This window comes from Dendroctonus ponderosae, unplaced genomic scaffold, assembly GCF_020466585.1.
Source record: "Dendroctonus ponderosae isolate FM_Combo_2020 unplaced genomic scaffold, Dpon_F_20191213v2 Dpon_F_20191213_1, whole genome shotgun sequence".
In the NCBI taxonomy this organism is placed as follows: domain Eukaryota; kingdom Metazoa; phylum Arthropoda; class Insecta; order Coleoptera; family Curculionidae; genus Dendroctonus; species Dendroctonus ponderosae.
The window spans coordinates 10,341,138-10,357,817 of NW_026017110.1; the positions used below are offsets into that span (position 1 = coordinate 10,341,138).

The 16,680-nt window shown below is 34.5% G+C and overlaps 2 protein-coding genes and 1 long non-coding RNA gene across 5 annotated transcripts in view; 2 read left to right on the forward strand and 1 right to left on the reverse strand.

The window, feature by feature from the left end:
- The window catches only part of LOC109543898 (pyrroline-5-carboxylate reductase), a 13,660-nt gene extending 12,452 nt beyond the window's left edge, over positions 1-1,208 (forward strand). The window contains exon 6 of the mRNA XM_019913825.2: positions 858-1,208. Coding sequence (XP_019769384.1) covers positions 858-927 — 70 coding nt within the window. The 3' untranslated portion in view covers positions 928-1,208. The remainder of the gene's footprint in view (positions 1-857) is intronic.
- A 358-nt stretch (positions 1,209-1,566) lies between these two features.
- The window catches only part of LOC109536065 (pre-mRNA-splicing factor 18), a gene marked incomplete in the record, with an annotated part of 17,811 nt that continues 2,697 nt past the window's right edge, over positions 1,567-16,680 (reverse strand). Inside the window, 5 exon segments of the mRNA XM_048670083.1 lie at positions 1,567-1,944; positions 2,114-2,326; positions 15,909-16,121; positions 16,238-16,401; positions 16,621-16,680. Of these exon segments, the coding sequence (XP_048526040.1) occupies positions 1,681-1,944; positions 2,114-2,326; positions 15,909-16,121; positions 16,238-16,401; positions 16,621-16,680 (914 nt within the window).
- Positions 9,935-14,862, forward strand: LOC109541596. Of its 3 annotated transcripts, XR_007282357.1 has the most exons (6): positions 9,935-10,325; positions 10,384-10,461; positions 10,601-11,688; positions 11,788-12,532; positions 14,411-14,512; positions 14,669-14,862. It is a non-coding gene; the product is annotated as an uncharacterized LOC109541596 (long non-coding RNA). The 3 variants fall into 3 exon arrangements; XR_007282356.1 differs by having other exon boundaries at positions 10,601-12,532; XR_007282355.1 differs by lacking the exons at positions 9,935-10,325; positions 10,384-10,461; positions 10,601-11,688; positions 11,788-12,532 and adding an exon at positions 13,632-13,882.

The window sequence follows — 16,680 nt, forward strand, 5'->3', positions numbered from 1 at the left end:
GACGAAGTGGACATTCTGCACCAATCTGAAAGATACTACCCGAGACTCACCAGAGAGGCCATCGAAATATTTAAACACCAAAACAACTTTAACAGAAAAGAAGAAATTACGGCACTCAATCCAGATTGGAAGCGCGTTTTGCGCCAAACAGCGTGTGCGCCGAAGCATTTGAACCCCCACCCATCCGCAAACACGGCTGGGCTGGACTAATAAGCCTTATTCTATGAACCAGTCTTAGTCGGAAAGCACGGGAGGTCACTTCGCCCACTGCCTCATCGCCTTTGGTAATGTCCACCGCAGTTGTGGACGAAACGTCAGGAAGAAATTCCCATAGACCACGGCTTCAAAGCCCGGAAAACATTCCTAAATGTGATTTAACCGGCCGTGAAAGCCTTCATAGTCTGATTTACTTAGTTATGTTAGTAAAAAGTGGTTTATCTCAAAAGCCGTAAGAGATATCGAGAAAAACATGGTATACCTTTTTGAACTGCTTGATCATATCCTCAAAATTAAACATCGTTAAATTTGTACTAATTATAAAAGTTAATTTGGACCGTACCTGTACAATAACAAGATTTCGGATAAATTTACAATTCAAAAAGACGAGCATCAATCAGCTACTTCCGCTACAAAAACTTCACGCACGTGAAATAAACGGTGTAATAATTAAGAATAATTTTCTGTTTTAAATTTTCACTTTGAAAGCCCATAACTCATAAGAAAGCCGTTCGGAAACTTTTCCGAATTTTTCGGAAAACTACTGGCCTTACTTTCAGGTCTTCTTTTCGTCCCATCATTGTTGACAATTTCGGAATACCCTGATAAGTAATTATAGTAATGTCGATTAATTTTCCCAGAGGCGCAGTCATGGATGCAGTAGAAGCAGCAGCCTTGAAAGCAGTAGAATTAGGAAAGCAAGCCAAATAATGACAATATCTGATGATGCATGATAATAATAGCCAAACAAATGTTTGTATAGCGATTATTAGTACGGATTATTTTATTTTTAACATCAGAAAAAATGCCTAGTCATATGATCGAAAATGTAGACATTATTTATTTGGTTTGGGTTAGTTGGGTGATACCCCAACTTGGGTTTAGTTTGGGTGGTAGTGATAACTCGGTACTTAGTTGTGTAAGTAATATAATGCTGTTTTACCTAGCTGGTCCCTAAATAAAATAAGCTGTAAATAAACATATAAGTAAAATGAGTTTTTCTCACAACAAATTTAGTGAACTTTTAATATATTTTCACAATTTCATCAGACATTCATAAAATGTATAACATTATTGTATAAATACAACTGTGAGGAAGAAAGGAGCGCATATCATATTATGTTACCGAACTGATACGATCTGTACCAAATTCGAACTTCTAAAAATAAAGTTATTGGTATTTAAACATACTTTTTCCAAACGTTGAAATCCTTTTAAGTGCAAATTTAACCCTACCAGACGAATCGCCCCGTATAACCCAATTTAGCAAATATTTTTTGCTTGATAATTTATTATAATGTTTGGTTTATCCAGGTTCAAACACTATCGAATGCAAATAAAACACCTCAATCTTTATTTTCTTTCTTAATAAAAAATCATCAATTTTCAACAGCTGCACGACTAGCGCAGCAGTCGCAGAAGTACCACATACCCTTTCAATTAAAATAATATTTGTCTCACGTCTTATAATTCGGATCCCCCTTCTTCCGCGCTTGGCGGTTGGTACTCTACACACCGGGACGGATCTGTTGGATAATACTCTTGACATTTTGTCATCAATCTCTTTAAAGCTTGTATATATTTTCTTTGTGTTTCGTCGTTCATTACGTGAGCTACGTTCTTAGAGAAGATCTTTTCTCTTCCCGTTCTCGCATGAATACCCACCATGGTAACACCAATTGGCCATGGTGCATTTCCTATCGCCATCTGAAGATAGGCATCACTAGCCTAAAATATTATCAACATTTAGCTCCAATATTTAAATCGCAATTAAATAGCGATTTTAGGGTATCTATATGTTAACACTAATCTTGGACTGGATTGGATGGACTAAAGTCCTGGTATGGATTAACCACATGAAAATTGAACATGTATTATCCAAAATGCACTTACATACCTTTAAATAGTTCCGATTCAGTAAATGCACCACAATTTCAGTCAAACTATCCGAAATATCTTCTGGAAGACTGAAGTTCTTCAATTTCCTCAAAAGCGGCTTCAGATAAACTTGTGTCTGTGCGTAGGTAGCTCCTTGCAATTTTCCTTTCGTCGCCATCTTAATTTCTTGTGATCTGTTATGTAACTGGTCATCCCATTTAAAGAGTAAAAGCTAAAATGTAGAATACACATAATTATGAAACAAAAATATTATCATTCGTCATACCATCATAGTGTCAAATACAAGCTAAACATTTTGCTTACACTTTTTTTGTTTATTTTGTATATCAAACATGAGACCATTTCAAAATAATACTTAGTAACGTAAAAGTTGAAAGTAGAATTTCAAGTGTTACTATCTTCTAGAAATTTTCGAAAAAAATTCTAATTTTCTCGTGCTCTCCAAGTGTTACTATGTTCATTACCGTCTTAATATAATAAAAACATAAAAAAATTGGATCTCGTTTAAATTATTATAAACTCCCGATTAAAACAAAATCAATATTAGCAGTGTTCGCTGGGGATGGTCGGTATTTAACGTAACCGCTAAAATAAGAGTTCCAGATGTGTAACCTGAACCCGCAGATACACTTTGCGAATTTAACCGGTTGTTTTTGGAACCGTCTCATAAAACCAAAAAAGTGGTTTGCACCACATAACTGTTAGACATGAAATGAAAGTTAGTTATAACGGGTTATCCAAGGCCTGTGCATCATCGCAACATTCGTCCAGCTGAAAATATCACTAATGTGCCGAAGTCATTCAAAATTACCTCAAAAGGATTGAGGCTTGTAGGAGGTCCCGTGGAGGACATTTAAATTATATATTCAGCCCTGTGCTGTATCATAAATGCCATTTTTAACAGCCATACGTTATGGCAACTTAACAGTTCAGGATAACATTTTCGATAACGCAGCAACACAACCGACGTGTGCTCTATCTCCGAGTTAACGTATGCTTTTCCGACCCAGTTATCCAACAAACGTTAAAAAGGAAAAAAATATTGGATGCATAAAGTGAGATGCCCTTATACGAATAGTCTATTAATTAGAGAGAGAGTTAACATCAAACCATCAAAGCTTCTAAAAATATGGACCACATGTGCACGTTTTGACCATTTGGCCCACCTACTACCATACTTGTCTTTGTTTATGATTTGCAATCACTTTCAATTTCGTTCGTTATTGTTCTTGACTCATCTTCTCAAACACTTTCAATGGAGCATGTACAATAGAGGCGAAAAAAACAACCCGCAAACAATTTGAAAACTTGGTAGAGTTTGTGGAGGAAAATAAAGTTTATTTTTAAGACCGTTTACTAATTGTTCTAATAAAGCTAACCTTATAAGACCACCAAAAGACATATTTTCGTTTTGTTTAATAAGTTTCACTGATACAACACACCAGTTGGAGCCACATAACGTGTTTGACGGATAACATGCACGTTAAAGTTAACGTGAGTGATACAGGTCTGATTGTTTTTCACGTATAATGGAAAGGTTTAATATATAAAGATATTTAACAGTTTGAAAACTTGAATAGTTTGTGTGTTTTTTTACTTTACTTTCCCAAGCATAAAATGGGTAACCCTGTATAATACTTTGATGGCCTTTCTTTTAATAACTTTTTACTTTTAATCAATAAAAATACACACAAAAATTGTTTTTCAATACACATGTATTGCACAAAATTGTGTAAATATCACTTTTTCTTATCATGGATAAGTAGATTATTGGCATTAACGATATTTAATTCCATATCGATGTCAATGTATCGACCGTGTATTTTCTCATAACATGACATATACAATAGCAGTACAAAACTCGCGAAATAAAATATTATTAAAAGTAGTCACAAATCATCTCTTTCATCCTAATAAAGATACGCGAAGTTCATTTACGCCACTATTATCCAGATAAGATATAACGCTTTTGTTATCACGCATTTAATTGCTAAAAGAAATTAAAGCCAAAATGCAGCCCGGGGGAGTAATTATTGTCGCTGCTTTTCTGATTTTCTCATTTATTTTTGTGGTTCAGATCGTTATCTTCGAAAAGAACAGAAGGAAATATCGAAAACTGCTAGATGAAGGTGAGTAGCATGGCTTAAATATTATTTGAGAACGTCATCAGACAGCAACTTTTTGAGATAATACAAAGATATCAGGCGGTATGATTTCTATTATATTACCTAATAAATGAACTACATGGTGTCCCGATAAGGGTAAAGATCGGCTGTATCTCGACAACGGAAAGGACTAGCAGTTTCGGGAAAAAAATCCTTTTATATAAATTATAAGTAAAATTGGCATACAAAATAGCTGGAAAATGTATTGAAGTTCGTACCTTGACCGCTAGGGACGTAATTTCTACCACAAAACAAAAAAGTCTTGGTATCTCGGAAAAAGGGGAGAGGTGTTATAAGTTTAAAAACGCCATTTGAGAGCTTCGATAATACCGTCTCGTTTATCTCTTTAAGAATTTTTTATATCTTTCGTAGTAAAAGACGGGGAGGCCAATGCAGTTTTCAATATTTACATTTTAATATCCCCTGTACTTAACCGATTCCACTATTTTTGGACTAGTTTGAAAGATAATTTTAATATCTTTCAAAAGGTCATTTTAGTTAAATCGTTTAGTCCAGAACAAATCCACTTTTTCGTGGATTTCTACAGCGATTACAAATTTTTGTGGTTTTAGGAAAATAGTTAGGTGGAACGATACTCTTCATTTGACATGCCCTTACACAATTTGAAATTACCTACAGTTCAGTGAAAACAACATCGTTATATATCCAGTCGTTCTCGATTTAAAGAAGAAAATGTAAATTATTTATTTAAAATGTACATTTTTGAAACATTTTGTTGAAACAGTTCAAAACAACTAGTTTTGAAGCGTACTCAGGGCCGGATTAACCTGTGGAAGGGCCCGGGGCTACGATCCCGACAGAGGCCCTTTTCTAAAAAGAAAGGCTATAGCCCCATAGCCCCCCCTCCCCCATAGATGCAGCGCTGAGCGTATGGCACAAATAATAACAATGAAACAGTAAAAGTTCAAAAAGTCTTAGAATTACCCACGCAAAGTCAAGCCAAAACATCTCGCAGATGTTCAAATTGTCTTCCATCATTTTCAATGCATTTATTTATTCTAACATCCGTAGAAAAAACGGCTGCTTCAATCTCAGCCCTGGACAAGGTTCTAATGGCATTTTGAATGCTTCCTATCATATTTTCCCTGGTTGTGGGTTTCTCTTCGAAAACCAGGTCTTTTAATATATCCCATAAATATAAATCCAAGCAAGTAAGATCTGGCGAAAGCGCTGGGAAACAGACGGTATTATCCAAGCTCTCAAATGACGTTTTTAAAACTATAGCTCATTTCCCCCTTTCCCGAGATACCAAGACTTTTTTGCTTTGTGGTAGAAGTTACGCCCCTAGAGATCAAGCTACGAACTTCAATACATTTTCTAGCCATTTTTTATACCCACTTTATTTATAAGGATTTTTTCCTGAAACCGCTAGTCCTTATCGTTGTCGAGATACAGCCGCTCTTTACCCTTATCGGGACACCCTGAATATCTGATGGATATCTGTTTAATATATTTTTTTTTTACTTTGAGAAGCATTTAATACTATTATAGTTACACAGTTACTATTATTTCAGGATATTACTTCATTGAAAATAATTTAGTGTGGAGACGAAACTACCTACGCCCCGTCCATGCAAATAATATCGACTTTAGTAAGTGAATATTTATAACTAAATTTAATTCATACTTTTTATGCAAACACTACAATTAAGATGCAATAAAATGAAATGTCAATTAACTGGATTTATTAAATAAGAACAACATTATTTTGAAAAGGTATCGCACCTACTCCGAATTTATTTGACGATTTATAAAAGGATAATATACAGGGTGTGACAATTAAGTGCGCACCATTAGTAACAAGTTATTAGCGGAGATTAAAGCTATATAATGGGAGCCTGCGTTTGCATGCTCTCATTCGGTTCGTGGGTTCGTCACCGAGGAATACTAATGGTGTTTTCAGTACTGCGTTTCACTTTATTAAGCTTTTATTCGGACTTCACCGTTTCAACACACATTTGGAACTCTCTACTCACTATTCATTGTCCAAGATGGACGAACATAATGACAAGGGCGGTGTTGCCGATACAATAATGAATTCAAACGCACTCTACCGTTACAGCTATAAAAAAACGTGGCTTGTAAATAAGGAAAGGCCGCTTTCTCTACTTAAATCACTCACAGATTTCTTGGTAAAAGCTTCAAAATCTGCCAGAACGTTATTTTCGGTTTTTCTTCATTTACAATAGTAACTTTTCCTTTCCGTTCTGTAAAAAGTGTTGTTATTTTTCTCGAACAGGTTACAACAGTTGTATGCAGTTGTTGCAGTTTCACTGTAACTTATGTTCCAAAATGCGATTCCAAAAGTAACATGTTACTTTTTAAATTTTCCGTTCTTCTAATGGTAGAAATAGTGATGATAAATAATGATTTAGTTTATTAAAAAAATAATTCTTAGCATTGGTAAACTAAAAATAATATATTCTAAAAACAAAACATGGATCATAAGCAACTACTAAAGAAACAAAACTGATAATAAAATCGACATTTAAAATTTAAAAATAAATATTAACATTTAAGAACATTTTTTTGTGTATAATTTTTACTAAGTGTAGTTCTTTGCTCGATTATGATAGCGCCCGCTTTGGACAATAATATCACGCATGGAATAGAAGCACTAATATACCTGTGTTTTTTTGCTATGAATGTTTATTAAAATCTTGAAAAATTTTACGATTTTACGAAGAAGAATTCTTCGTGTCTATCTTTTAACTTTTAACAACTCTAATTGATGGCACCACAGTTTTTGTAAAAGCATTTGAATTATTTCCCCGTTATTAAGTCAACAATAACATTAAATAATCCACATTAACAGTAATACTTATAGACTAGAAATGCTGCATCTATCACTGCAACTAAACAATATTTTGCGGATCTGATCGATTATGGTTCCTAGATAACTGAATAGTAATTCTTATAGACGAAAGGTGATAAATACAATCATCAACGCAACGCCCAACTAAACATATTTTCCATTGACAAATGGTCACTGAAACTGCAGCAACTGCAAACCACTTTTTCGGTCTTATGAGACGGATCAAAAATAATCGGTTAAATTGGCAAAGTGTAACTACGGTTGCACGTCTGGAACACACTGGGTATTTTTTTAAATTATCTTTACAATGCCATGCTCAATTGTTTTTTAGTATCATCACAAGCAGTCTAAAAATACAACTCTTTGTCAATTAAACCGAGACTGTATCTCCACTAATAACCACCAATGGTGCATACTTAATTTGGTAGAGCCTGAATAAAAGAACTTCATAGGTTTTATGAATGATTATCACCAGTACATATTTATATACTGGTGACTTTTTTGGGTTATTAGCCGTGTTAGATCTTCAGAGATGGCATATGCATCGAAGCTTAGTTAAAAATGAAGTTGTTAGCCACTCGTGCTTGCAAAATATATTAAATCAATATATGTTCTTGATACCATTTTACTAAAAGAAACTCAATGAAATAAGCCTTAATCTTCATATAATGTTTATAATCGCCATTAATCTAACTTTTATTGTTTTGTTTAGGCGATGGAACTGCAAGGATTATCAACCCATCTTTAGTTCTAAATTAAATAATGTTTAACAATGAATAATAATATCAGTATTACTTAAATACTGGCTTCACATAATGGAAAATATATCTAGGTTATAGTAACTGTTATTTTTTTTTGCAGATATTGCAGGTTATTGTAAAAAATATTCAAGCTAAAGTAGAAATATCGATATTGCAATTAAAATATAATAAATAGTAAATTTGATTATTCCGAAGTTTTATTTCAGCTTCTTTCGAATATGTACTAAAATACTATGTACTTATTGAAAAAAGACTCAATTTAATAAACATACAGGGTGATTCAAAATGGGCGTCATTCCTGTGGAGGTGTTGTCTGACGGTGTTTTAGGAGTACAGAAAAAACAGTAAAAAAATAATTGTTATAAAAAACTGAAAAATTTGCAAAAAAACTAAATTAGAAAGACGGTAACAACGTTTTTCAAGGTAATCTGCCTAATTAACATTACATTAAAACCTGTTGCTTCGTAATTATTAAAAACTCCGGTAACCACGGAATTATATAGAGTGACAATAAGATAGACAAGGATAAATAGTAAATTCAACAGGAATCGTTGAATGACGAATCCTACAATTATTGCCCTCATAACCTCGAATTATTAATTTGTTTACAAACTACAAAAACATACATTTGAGTCGTGCTTCAAAACTAGTGCTGTGTCGTTCGCGAACGAACTAGTTCAAAAGAAGCGAACGAACTAGTTCAAATTGAAAGAGCGAATCAGTAAGAACTAAACAGAACATGGCATTTCATCTCACACTTGAAATAGAACTAGACTTGGGAACGAGACCGATGACGCCGATTGAAGTAATTGAACCAATAGCGCTTGCCTTTACTTCCACGCAGCTTCTTTCAGTTGGAGTTACCGACTTTGCAGTTCATAGCTGGCGATGAAAATAGATGATCCTTGTTGTTCGTATAGTCTCTTATATTATATACGTTCTTTCTTCGTTTATTTCATAAAGAAACATAATATCAAGAGACAATGCACGCGATTTAATTGATTCTAACTGATTTGGGCCCTGATTCTATATTAGGAACATGCGAAAGCGGAAAAAAATTTCTGGAGGTTTTGAATGGTCGCCAAAACAATATGACAAAGATGACTGCTCAAAAAAGTCTCACTCGCACATGTTTATATAGAAAATCTCAGAGAATAAGACAAACAAGACCAATATGACCAATAACACAAAGACAAATATATGGACAATAAATCCCGGGTACGAGCAATAGAACACATGGTATAAAACATGTCAATTATAAGGCCTTGGAACTATAAATAAAGTTAAATTGACCGTTTATTTATAATATTTTCATTCAATGATGAAAATTAACCTACTGAACTGAATGAACTAAACGAACTAATCTCTTGTACTATTCACTTTGCTGACCGAGATTGAAAGATGGAAATCAGCAAGGTGAACTAAACTTCTCAGGTCTACTTTAAACAAGTGCCTGTGGACGTTATGATGCACTCTTCTCTAGCAACTTCTCGTATGCGGTTAGTTAACTCCTGCACAATTAGTACCGGTGTTCAGTAAGCGGTTGGTTTAATGTGTCCTTGTGCTCTGCTTATCTTACAAACGTGGTAGGAATGTAGCCCTTCCTCGGTACTTATTTGGTGCCTGGAAAAGTGTCAGTTGTTGCGCAATGCTCTGAGTGCCCCTGGAAGGCTCTGCTGCAATTATGCCCAATTCTAGTTCTTCTGTCTCTGGAACCCGAACATCAATTGTCGTGCACTATCTTTCTGGAACCGCTCTCCTCGACCTTTGTTGGTGTGAATTCTTACATCTTCTGCTAACTGTGACATTTCCCCAGAACTAATCGAATATCCGCAAATTCGTGAAAGAAGCGTTAAAGTAATTGTTATTATTGGCAAAGGCTACCTATCTGTAACTATCTGTTAATGACAAAACATAATTGCCGCTTTGACTTTTCATCAAAAAATTGTAGAAGAGAACTTTTTAATATCAAAAACTTTCGTAATTTGAAGCAAAGATCGTAAAGGAAATGTAACAGATTTTACAAAAAGTTTTGAATGTGTTATTTAGATAATAGATAAATTTATTGTCAGTATTAGTCACTTACGCGAAGGTAGATTGAGGTTGAAAGTCAGATTTACACAACAAATATTTAATCGTCTACTTTTATGTGTCGTCGACTGTACTAAAAGTTCCTATTTTTTTTTAACTAATTAAACCTTAAGTGTTTGATATCCGAGTGAAGCATATAAGATAATCCAGTCCTTAACCGTATCAATCGAATATTCTACATACAATATATCATTCATATTTTATTTAACCTCACCGAAAACATGTCAAATAGCACTGACTCTGATTATGTCGGGGAAATATTATGTATATTTTTTTCCATAGCTAATATTATAGTTATATTTCAGTATGTGATATATGCGTTTAAGCTACGAATCGTTTATGGAAAATTAAACAAAGGTAAACAATAATGTTGATTAAATTAACTGTGGTAAAATAACATTAACAATAATTGCAGGCTACGGGTTTGTAGAAGACAAAAACCGCTGGCATTATAAGAAAATGTACGGTATACATCCTAGTAATTTTGATTTAAGTAAGTACATATTTATGTCTATCTCACGATTGCATGTATTTCCAACACGTAATTAATTAAGTCAATTCCATGTTTTAAGTACTTCCAATATTATCCAATTTTGTTACCTCATACTTATATGATAACTCTTGTATTTTAGCCCAGCCCTTGGAGACGTATAGATTTTAAGTCCTGTGGGAGTTATGAGATAATCCAGTTAACATAATGTAATTATCTCCCAGAATAATAATAGCGAATTTTACTAAATAAACCAGCTTGTCGTTTATTTCATAAAATCACTAAGTGTTATCTTTGTATCAACATTATTTGACGTTATTGCGTTTTCTGATACGAAAAACGTTTTCAAATGTGAGTTCGCTTTAGTTATAGTACAACTTAGCTAAGTACAACGTGCTTCAAATTAATATTATGTACTTTCCCAATGCAGAGAATAGGTTAGCTTGTATTCGAACGGCTATATTTTGATACTCATTCAAAAAAGATCATTTTTATCTAAGATTATTTGCCAGCTCCAAAACGTCGCAATAAATAAGCTTAAGCACTACAAATTCTCCTATTTTGATATCTTCCTGTAACTGAATATATTATGAATTATTTACATTAAAGTCGAACAGGCTTGTAATTTCTAAAATCTTATGTTGTCCGGCAACCAAGAAGGTAATTTTAATTTTCTTTTTATTAATACTGTTCCGGTTACAATATGTCCATTACCAAGTAGTAGAACATTTAAACGTAAACGACGACACAAGTCTAAGACAGTCTAAAATAATGACAAAATTTCGACTCGTCGCGACACATGAGAGAAAAGTGAGAAACATTCTCCTTCATGAGGTCTTGTTTTCCAAGCAGCATGGACCTAAAATCTGCGTTTTCTCTTGTCCTCCCTCAAATATCTTCGTTTTTCTTTGTTGTCTAGATAAAGTGCCACCATGGCCAAGTCACACCCTCGAAAATTTGTAAACATTTTTCCAAAGCTCCGTTGCAATATTGCTTGCCCATAGATTTGCGAATGGCAACTGTATATGACTATCGGAGCCACATATCGGTACGAAAACTGAAACGTGTATGACATGTGTGCTTTCCCCTTTCCGATCCGGCACCGATCCGATTGGTTGGGCATCGACGGAAAATACTCTGATCGGAGTCGGATCGGATAAATGTGCTCCGGCTTTTAAGGTGGTGTAACACTTTGGCGTGGCAGATTTGATAAATATTCCTGTATGACAGGTACTGAAATTGGATTTGCAGGACTTTTAAAACAAAACAACGTCAACTGTCCCCGGGTGAAGTCATAAAAGTGGTTATTAAAATAACTAATATTATTAGGGGAGGTGAAAATCGCAGAAAGTTTCGTGATTTTTTCGCAGAAGTAGATGCTACATATGGGGACTTGTTACTTCACACCGTTAAGCTACGAAAACTGTTTGCAACGGTTCTTCGCTATACGCAAGGACATTCCTATTTTTCTTCAAGATGAAGACGATTGCAACACTACGGAACTGGAAAAACCAATGGCAGATGCAGAATTTTCCGCAGACTTTGCATTTTTAACAGACCTGACATATCACCTTAATGAATTCAATTTCAAGCAACAAAGGTGATTAAAATTGTCGTCATTCCTTTTAAGGGGTTATAGAGGCTCACTTGGAGAGACAACAGTTGAAAATCTAATTTCAACTTTGTTATTAAGTATTATTTTGAAATGGTCCCATGTTTGTGACTTATTTTGAAGCTCCTTTCACACAATGTACAGCGAATTTGCGAATATACGATTAGTTATGGGGAAATGCCACAGTAACATAGCAGAAGCTGTAAGAACTTACACCAGCAAAGGGCTAGACACTGGACGATTGGCTCCAGGAATTGACGCAGATAGTTGACGATAGGGATGCTCTGATTCCAGACCTAGAGTCACTGGTCTTGGAGGTAATTGCAGCAGAACCTTCGAGGCGAACGTGGAGCATTGAACAAGAACTGCCTCTTTTCCAGGCACCCGAAAATTGTCCCGATAACTCCTTGTCCTGATAAAGTGATTGGGACACAAACATGTTTGGAGTTAAACGAGTAAAAAGTAAGCTTGTATGATTTAACAACTTAATTGTATGTTATTTGATTTATATGGATGAGTGATTTATATGACCTTTGCTTTCTGTTAAGATTAAGAAGCAACATGTATTTACGTAATGTTAATGAGGCAGATTACATTGAAAAGCATCGTTGCCGTTCTTCTGATCAAGTTTTTCGCAAATATCTCTAATTAATGTTTTTCTCTATCTAATAATTAATGTTTTTTTACTATTTTTCCTATACTCGCAAAACACCCACAGACAACATCCTCTGAGGAATAGTCGTAGTAAAGCCGTGCTTAGCCGCCAGTAAAGTGAAGACTATGTGACTTTGATAGAAACAAGCAGCACCAGGCATGGGAAATCATCTAAAGGTGTTGCAGATTGTCCGTAATCTCGACCCTATGGAGAAACTCCGTATCATGGAATTGTTTCAACAACGGCGACTTCTTTACCGGTTTCCCAATTGTTTGTCCCCATAAAACTCTCTTTTAACATCACGCTGCGATATCAGATTCAACAATTAATTTGAACAATTAAAACCGATTATGTAAAGTGAAGTAGTGCAGTTCTGTGATGAACTGCGCATTGTGCGTTGTGGCATATTTATACCCTTGCTTTGAGAGCTCAAATGAGAAAACTCAGCTTTGAAATTCTAAATTCCTCTTAACTGTAATCGATTGAGTCCGGGTGACGAATTTATATTTCCATCAGCAAAAATRTCATTTTTCCATTTACCTTTTGATTTCACCTGTTGTATTTTTCGATTTGCGAATGAAGACATCTTTATTTACTGAATGTTAACGAGAACAACTTGATTATCATGTGCGGTCAAATAAATAGTTGCTAAATTTCTGATTTAGTATATTGCCAATATCTCAGCTATTTGGGAGAATTCCTTTTCTTCCTGTAATCCTGCATACCCCTAGAAGGAAGACGCCAAAGCATATTTTCAAGGGAATATTAAAACGAAAGTGCCACTAATTAGAAACCTGTTTCACCAAAAAAGTAAAGCACATGATAAGGTTTTCTTTAAAAAAATAATTATATTAATTGACTTAAAAATATTTAAACTAATTTTCTATGTAACGAACAAGGCTATGTTTTTTGTTATCTATTCGAATAACGTTTCGTGATAAGATTATCAGTAAAAGTAAGATTAGCTGAAAGCGTCAACTTTCAATATAACTCCAATTCAGGTGAAATTAAAATAATTCTTAGTCCTCAAACAAACATGGATGTGGCGCTAATGATGGGTTTAATCCTAATGGTGGTTTACATCATTGCGCAAATTTCGTTCATAACTTATTCACAGGCAGCTTACAAAGCGTTAAGGAATGAAATCATTAGTAAAGGTACGAACTCATTATTACTGCTATTGCTAAGGAAATAAATGTTGTCTGTTAAAGTTAAAAATATGCAAAAATATGTGTTCATAGGTAGATTAAGATAATAATAGATAGTGATAGATGTTGCTTTCTGAGTGTTGGGTTGATCGGTCAAGACATAGTGACAGAAAAAAAACGATTATTTTTCTTGGGCCAACGCTTCGGCTTTATTTAAGCCATCATCGGCGCTTTCTGTGTTTGGGTTGATCAGTCCCCAGATAACCCAAACACAGAGCAACATCAACACTAATTATCATCACGGGCACCAAGAAACTTCAACAATAATAATAGATATTTATAAAGCAAGCTATGCTTTAGAGGCCCTTGTTTGAAAGTATTTGGATTTTGGGGCTTTGTAGCCGTCGCAAAGTGCAAGAATGCAAGGCATTCGTCCTTCTGCTTGCAAAACTGCAGAAGAAATTATACTTATGCTAAGACAAGCACAAAGCCCGAAAACCGAATAAACTTCAAGAATATAATATTGTCTATTTTTAGGCCGGTTAATTTCGTTTTTCCCAGTTTTAACTGTGTCTACCGTTAATACTATACACGATCCAGCATTAGCCCACCAACCAATACCAGGTGCACCACCTCGATGTAAGTATTATTTTTACTTGAATCTTTTTAAATTAGTAAGCGATTTCAGCGCCTTCTTTAGTTACATCTGTATGTGTGCATGATCAAAATGTTCAATTTAAATGGCATTTCATATAGTCGCAATAATAGAGTTCTCAATACTTTTCGTCGTTTCAGACTCGACAGCTGCACAGTCCAAACCTCAACCCCCACCATATATGCCTTAACTAATAATCTTAATAAGATATAAAATTAATTAATCATAAAATATTGTCAGCATTTAGTAATGGAAATCAGTTATTCTAGTTGAGTTTCATTAAGATGACATTCAAATATTTATATTAAACCAAATAAAGCTTATAGTATTGAAACGCGGTTTTATTAAATACCCCAATTTATATTATATTACAATATATACAATTATATATACAATAAATATTGGAAGAGATTTTTCGCGGTTTAAGCCGACAAATAACTTTTGCAATAAGAAAAATTTACTGCTTTCGGCAGGATTTGAACTTGCGACCTTCATGAAGGCTCGTGTGCACAATTGTATTTAAAGTAATGATTAAGCTGCTAGCTCTAAGTTTGCTGACTGTTGTTAGTTTTCTCAGTTGTTACCATCAGTTTGTTAGTGGAGAAACAACACAAAATAGAACAAAACCTCCATTCAGAAAAAATTAACACTATACTAGWGACTAGATTAACACTATAGGGATCACATATGAAACATAAGGGGAGKTGTGAAAGCGACGCGCAGAGAACGAGACTCATTTTTTACTATTTTCTCAGTTTCGTTGACTCAAGAGCAGTTTTTGGTATCCATTTGGTAGGTAGAGTTTGGAGRCAAAAAAGGACTTAGAATAAAACTCCAAGGCTGAATAATGCTAATTCATGACAACGCACGACCTCACGTAGTTCTATGCGATTCTATCTTTTTAAATGATATAGGGTTAACAACCATGGATTGGCTGGAATGGTTCCCAGACCTCAATTCAATCGAAGCTGTACGGGAAATGTTAGATCGACGAATAAAGTGCAGAATTCCTGTTGTTCCAAATATCAAGCAAATAAAAGCTGCTCTTATTAAGATTTCCTTCTTGAAAATCTTGACGACCTAATCAGAAGCATGGCAAGACGAATGCTGTATTGGAGCCCATGGGAGACTCACATGTTTCTAACAAAGTTATGTAATGTCTTTAAAAACAATTAACTTAAAAAATACACAGTTAAGCTTTCGTTGAATTATGCCCCCTTATGTTCCCTTAATTTTTCCGGGATCTATACGTATGTCTCGATATTATTGTTTCTTGCAAGGCCGTCTGTGTGCAACGTTTTCTCATAAGTTATTACTATTTTGGTGGTATTATCGAGCGTATAAAATTAATTCAAGTTATTACTTTAAAATCGTACTTACCTGTATAAAATGTACTATAGTGGACATGTCATGTTCTCTATTTCCCCGTCCCATTTTCTTGGCCATTTCGAAAATCTCTTCATATGTAACGCTGGGCTTTTCCAGGTGACCCTTAGTTTTTGTGCCATTCCCTGACGAATTTGACTTTAGAAAATCATTTAAATATTCTTGATCAACTTGTTCCATGGCCTCTTGCAAATCATTCCTGAATCCCTGAAAAAGAAAACGTTTATATTTTTATGTGTGAATGGTTCTCTCTAAGTAAGACAAACATTATGTTATACTGTTTAATTCGTACAACATAATATGTAGATAGAATCAGGACTTACTCTATTGACTTCAGGCTCAAGAAGTTCGCACTTTCTAAGACGCTTGCAAGCGTCAATTTCTGATTCCCCAAATAACAAGATCGGTTCTCCTCTATCTCTTAATTTGTTTATCACTTCTTGCCTGGGAACTATATTATGCTTGACATCTGTCTCAGCTTTATTTCCTATAAAATTTGCCCCTATGTAAAACTTGAACTTATTACAACGAATTTTGTTATTAAAATTAATAACCATGCACTTATTATAATTAATAACCATGCTTTGCAAGTGCAGTTATAATCCTCATATTTTAACTGAATATATGTCCACATTTGTAGACTAACGGCATTACCACTTGTTGGTCATTACATGTTTAATAATTATTTTTAAATAATCATTCATACCCTCTTGCAAATCCTTGGAACTAGTAGCAGCATCAGATCCAGACTGATTTAAGTTGGATT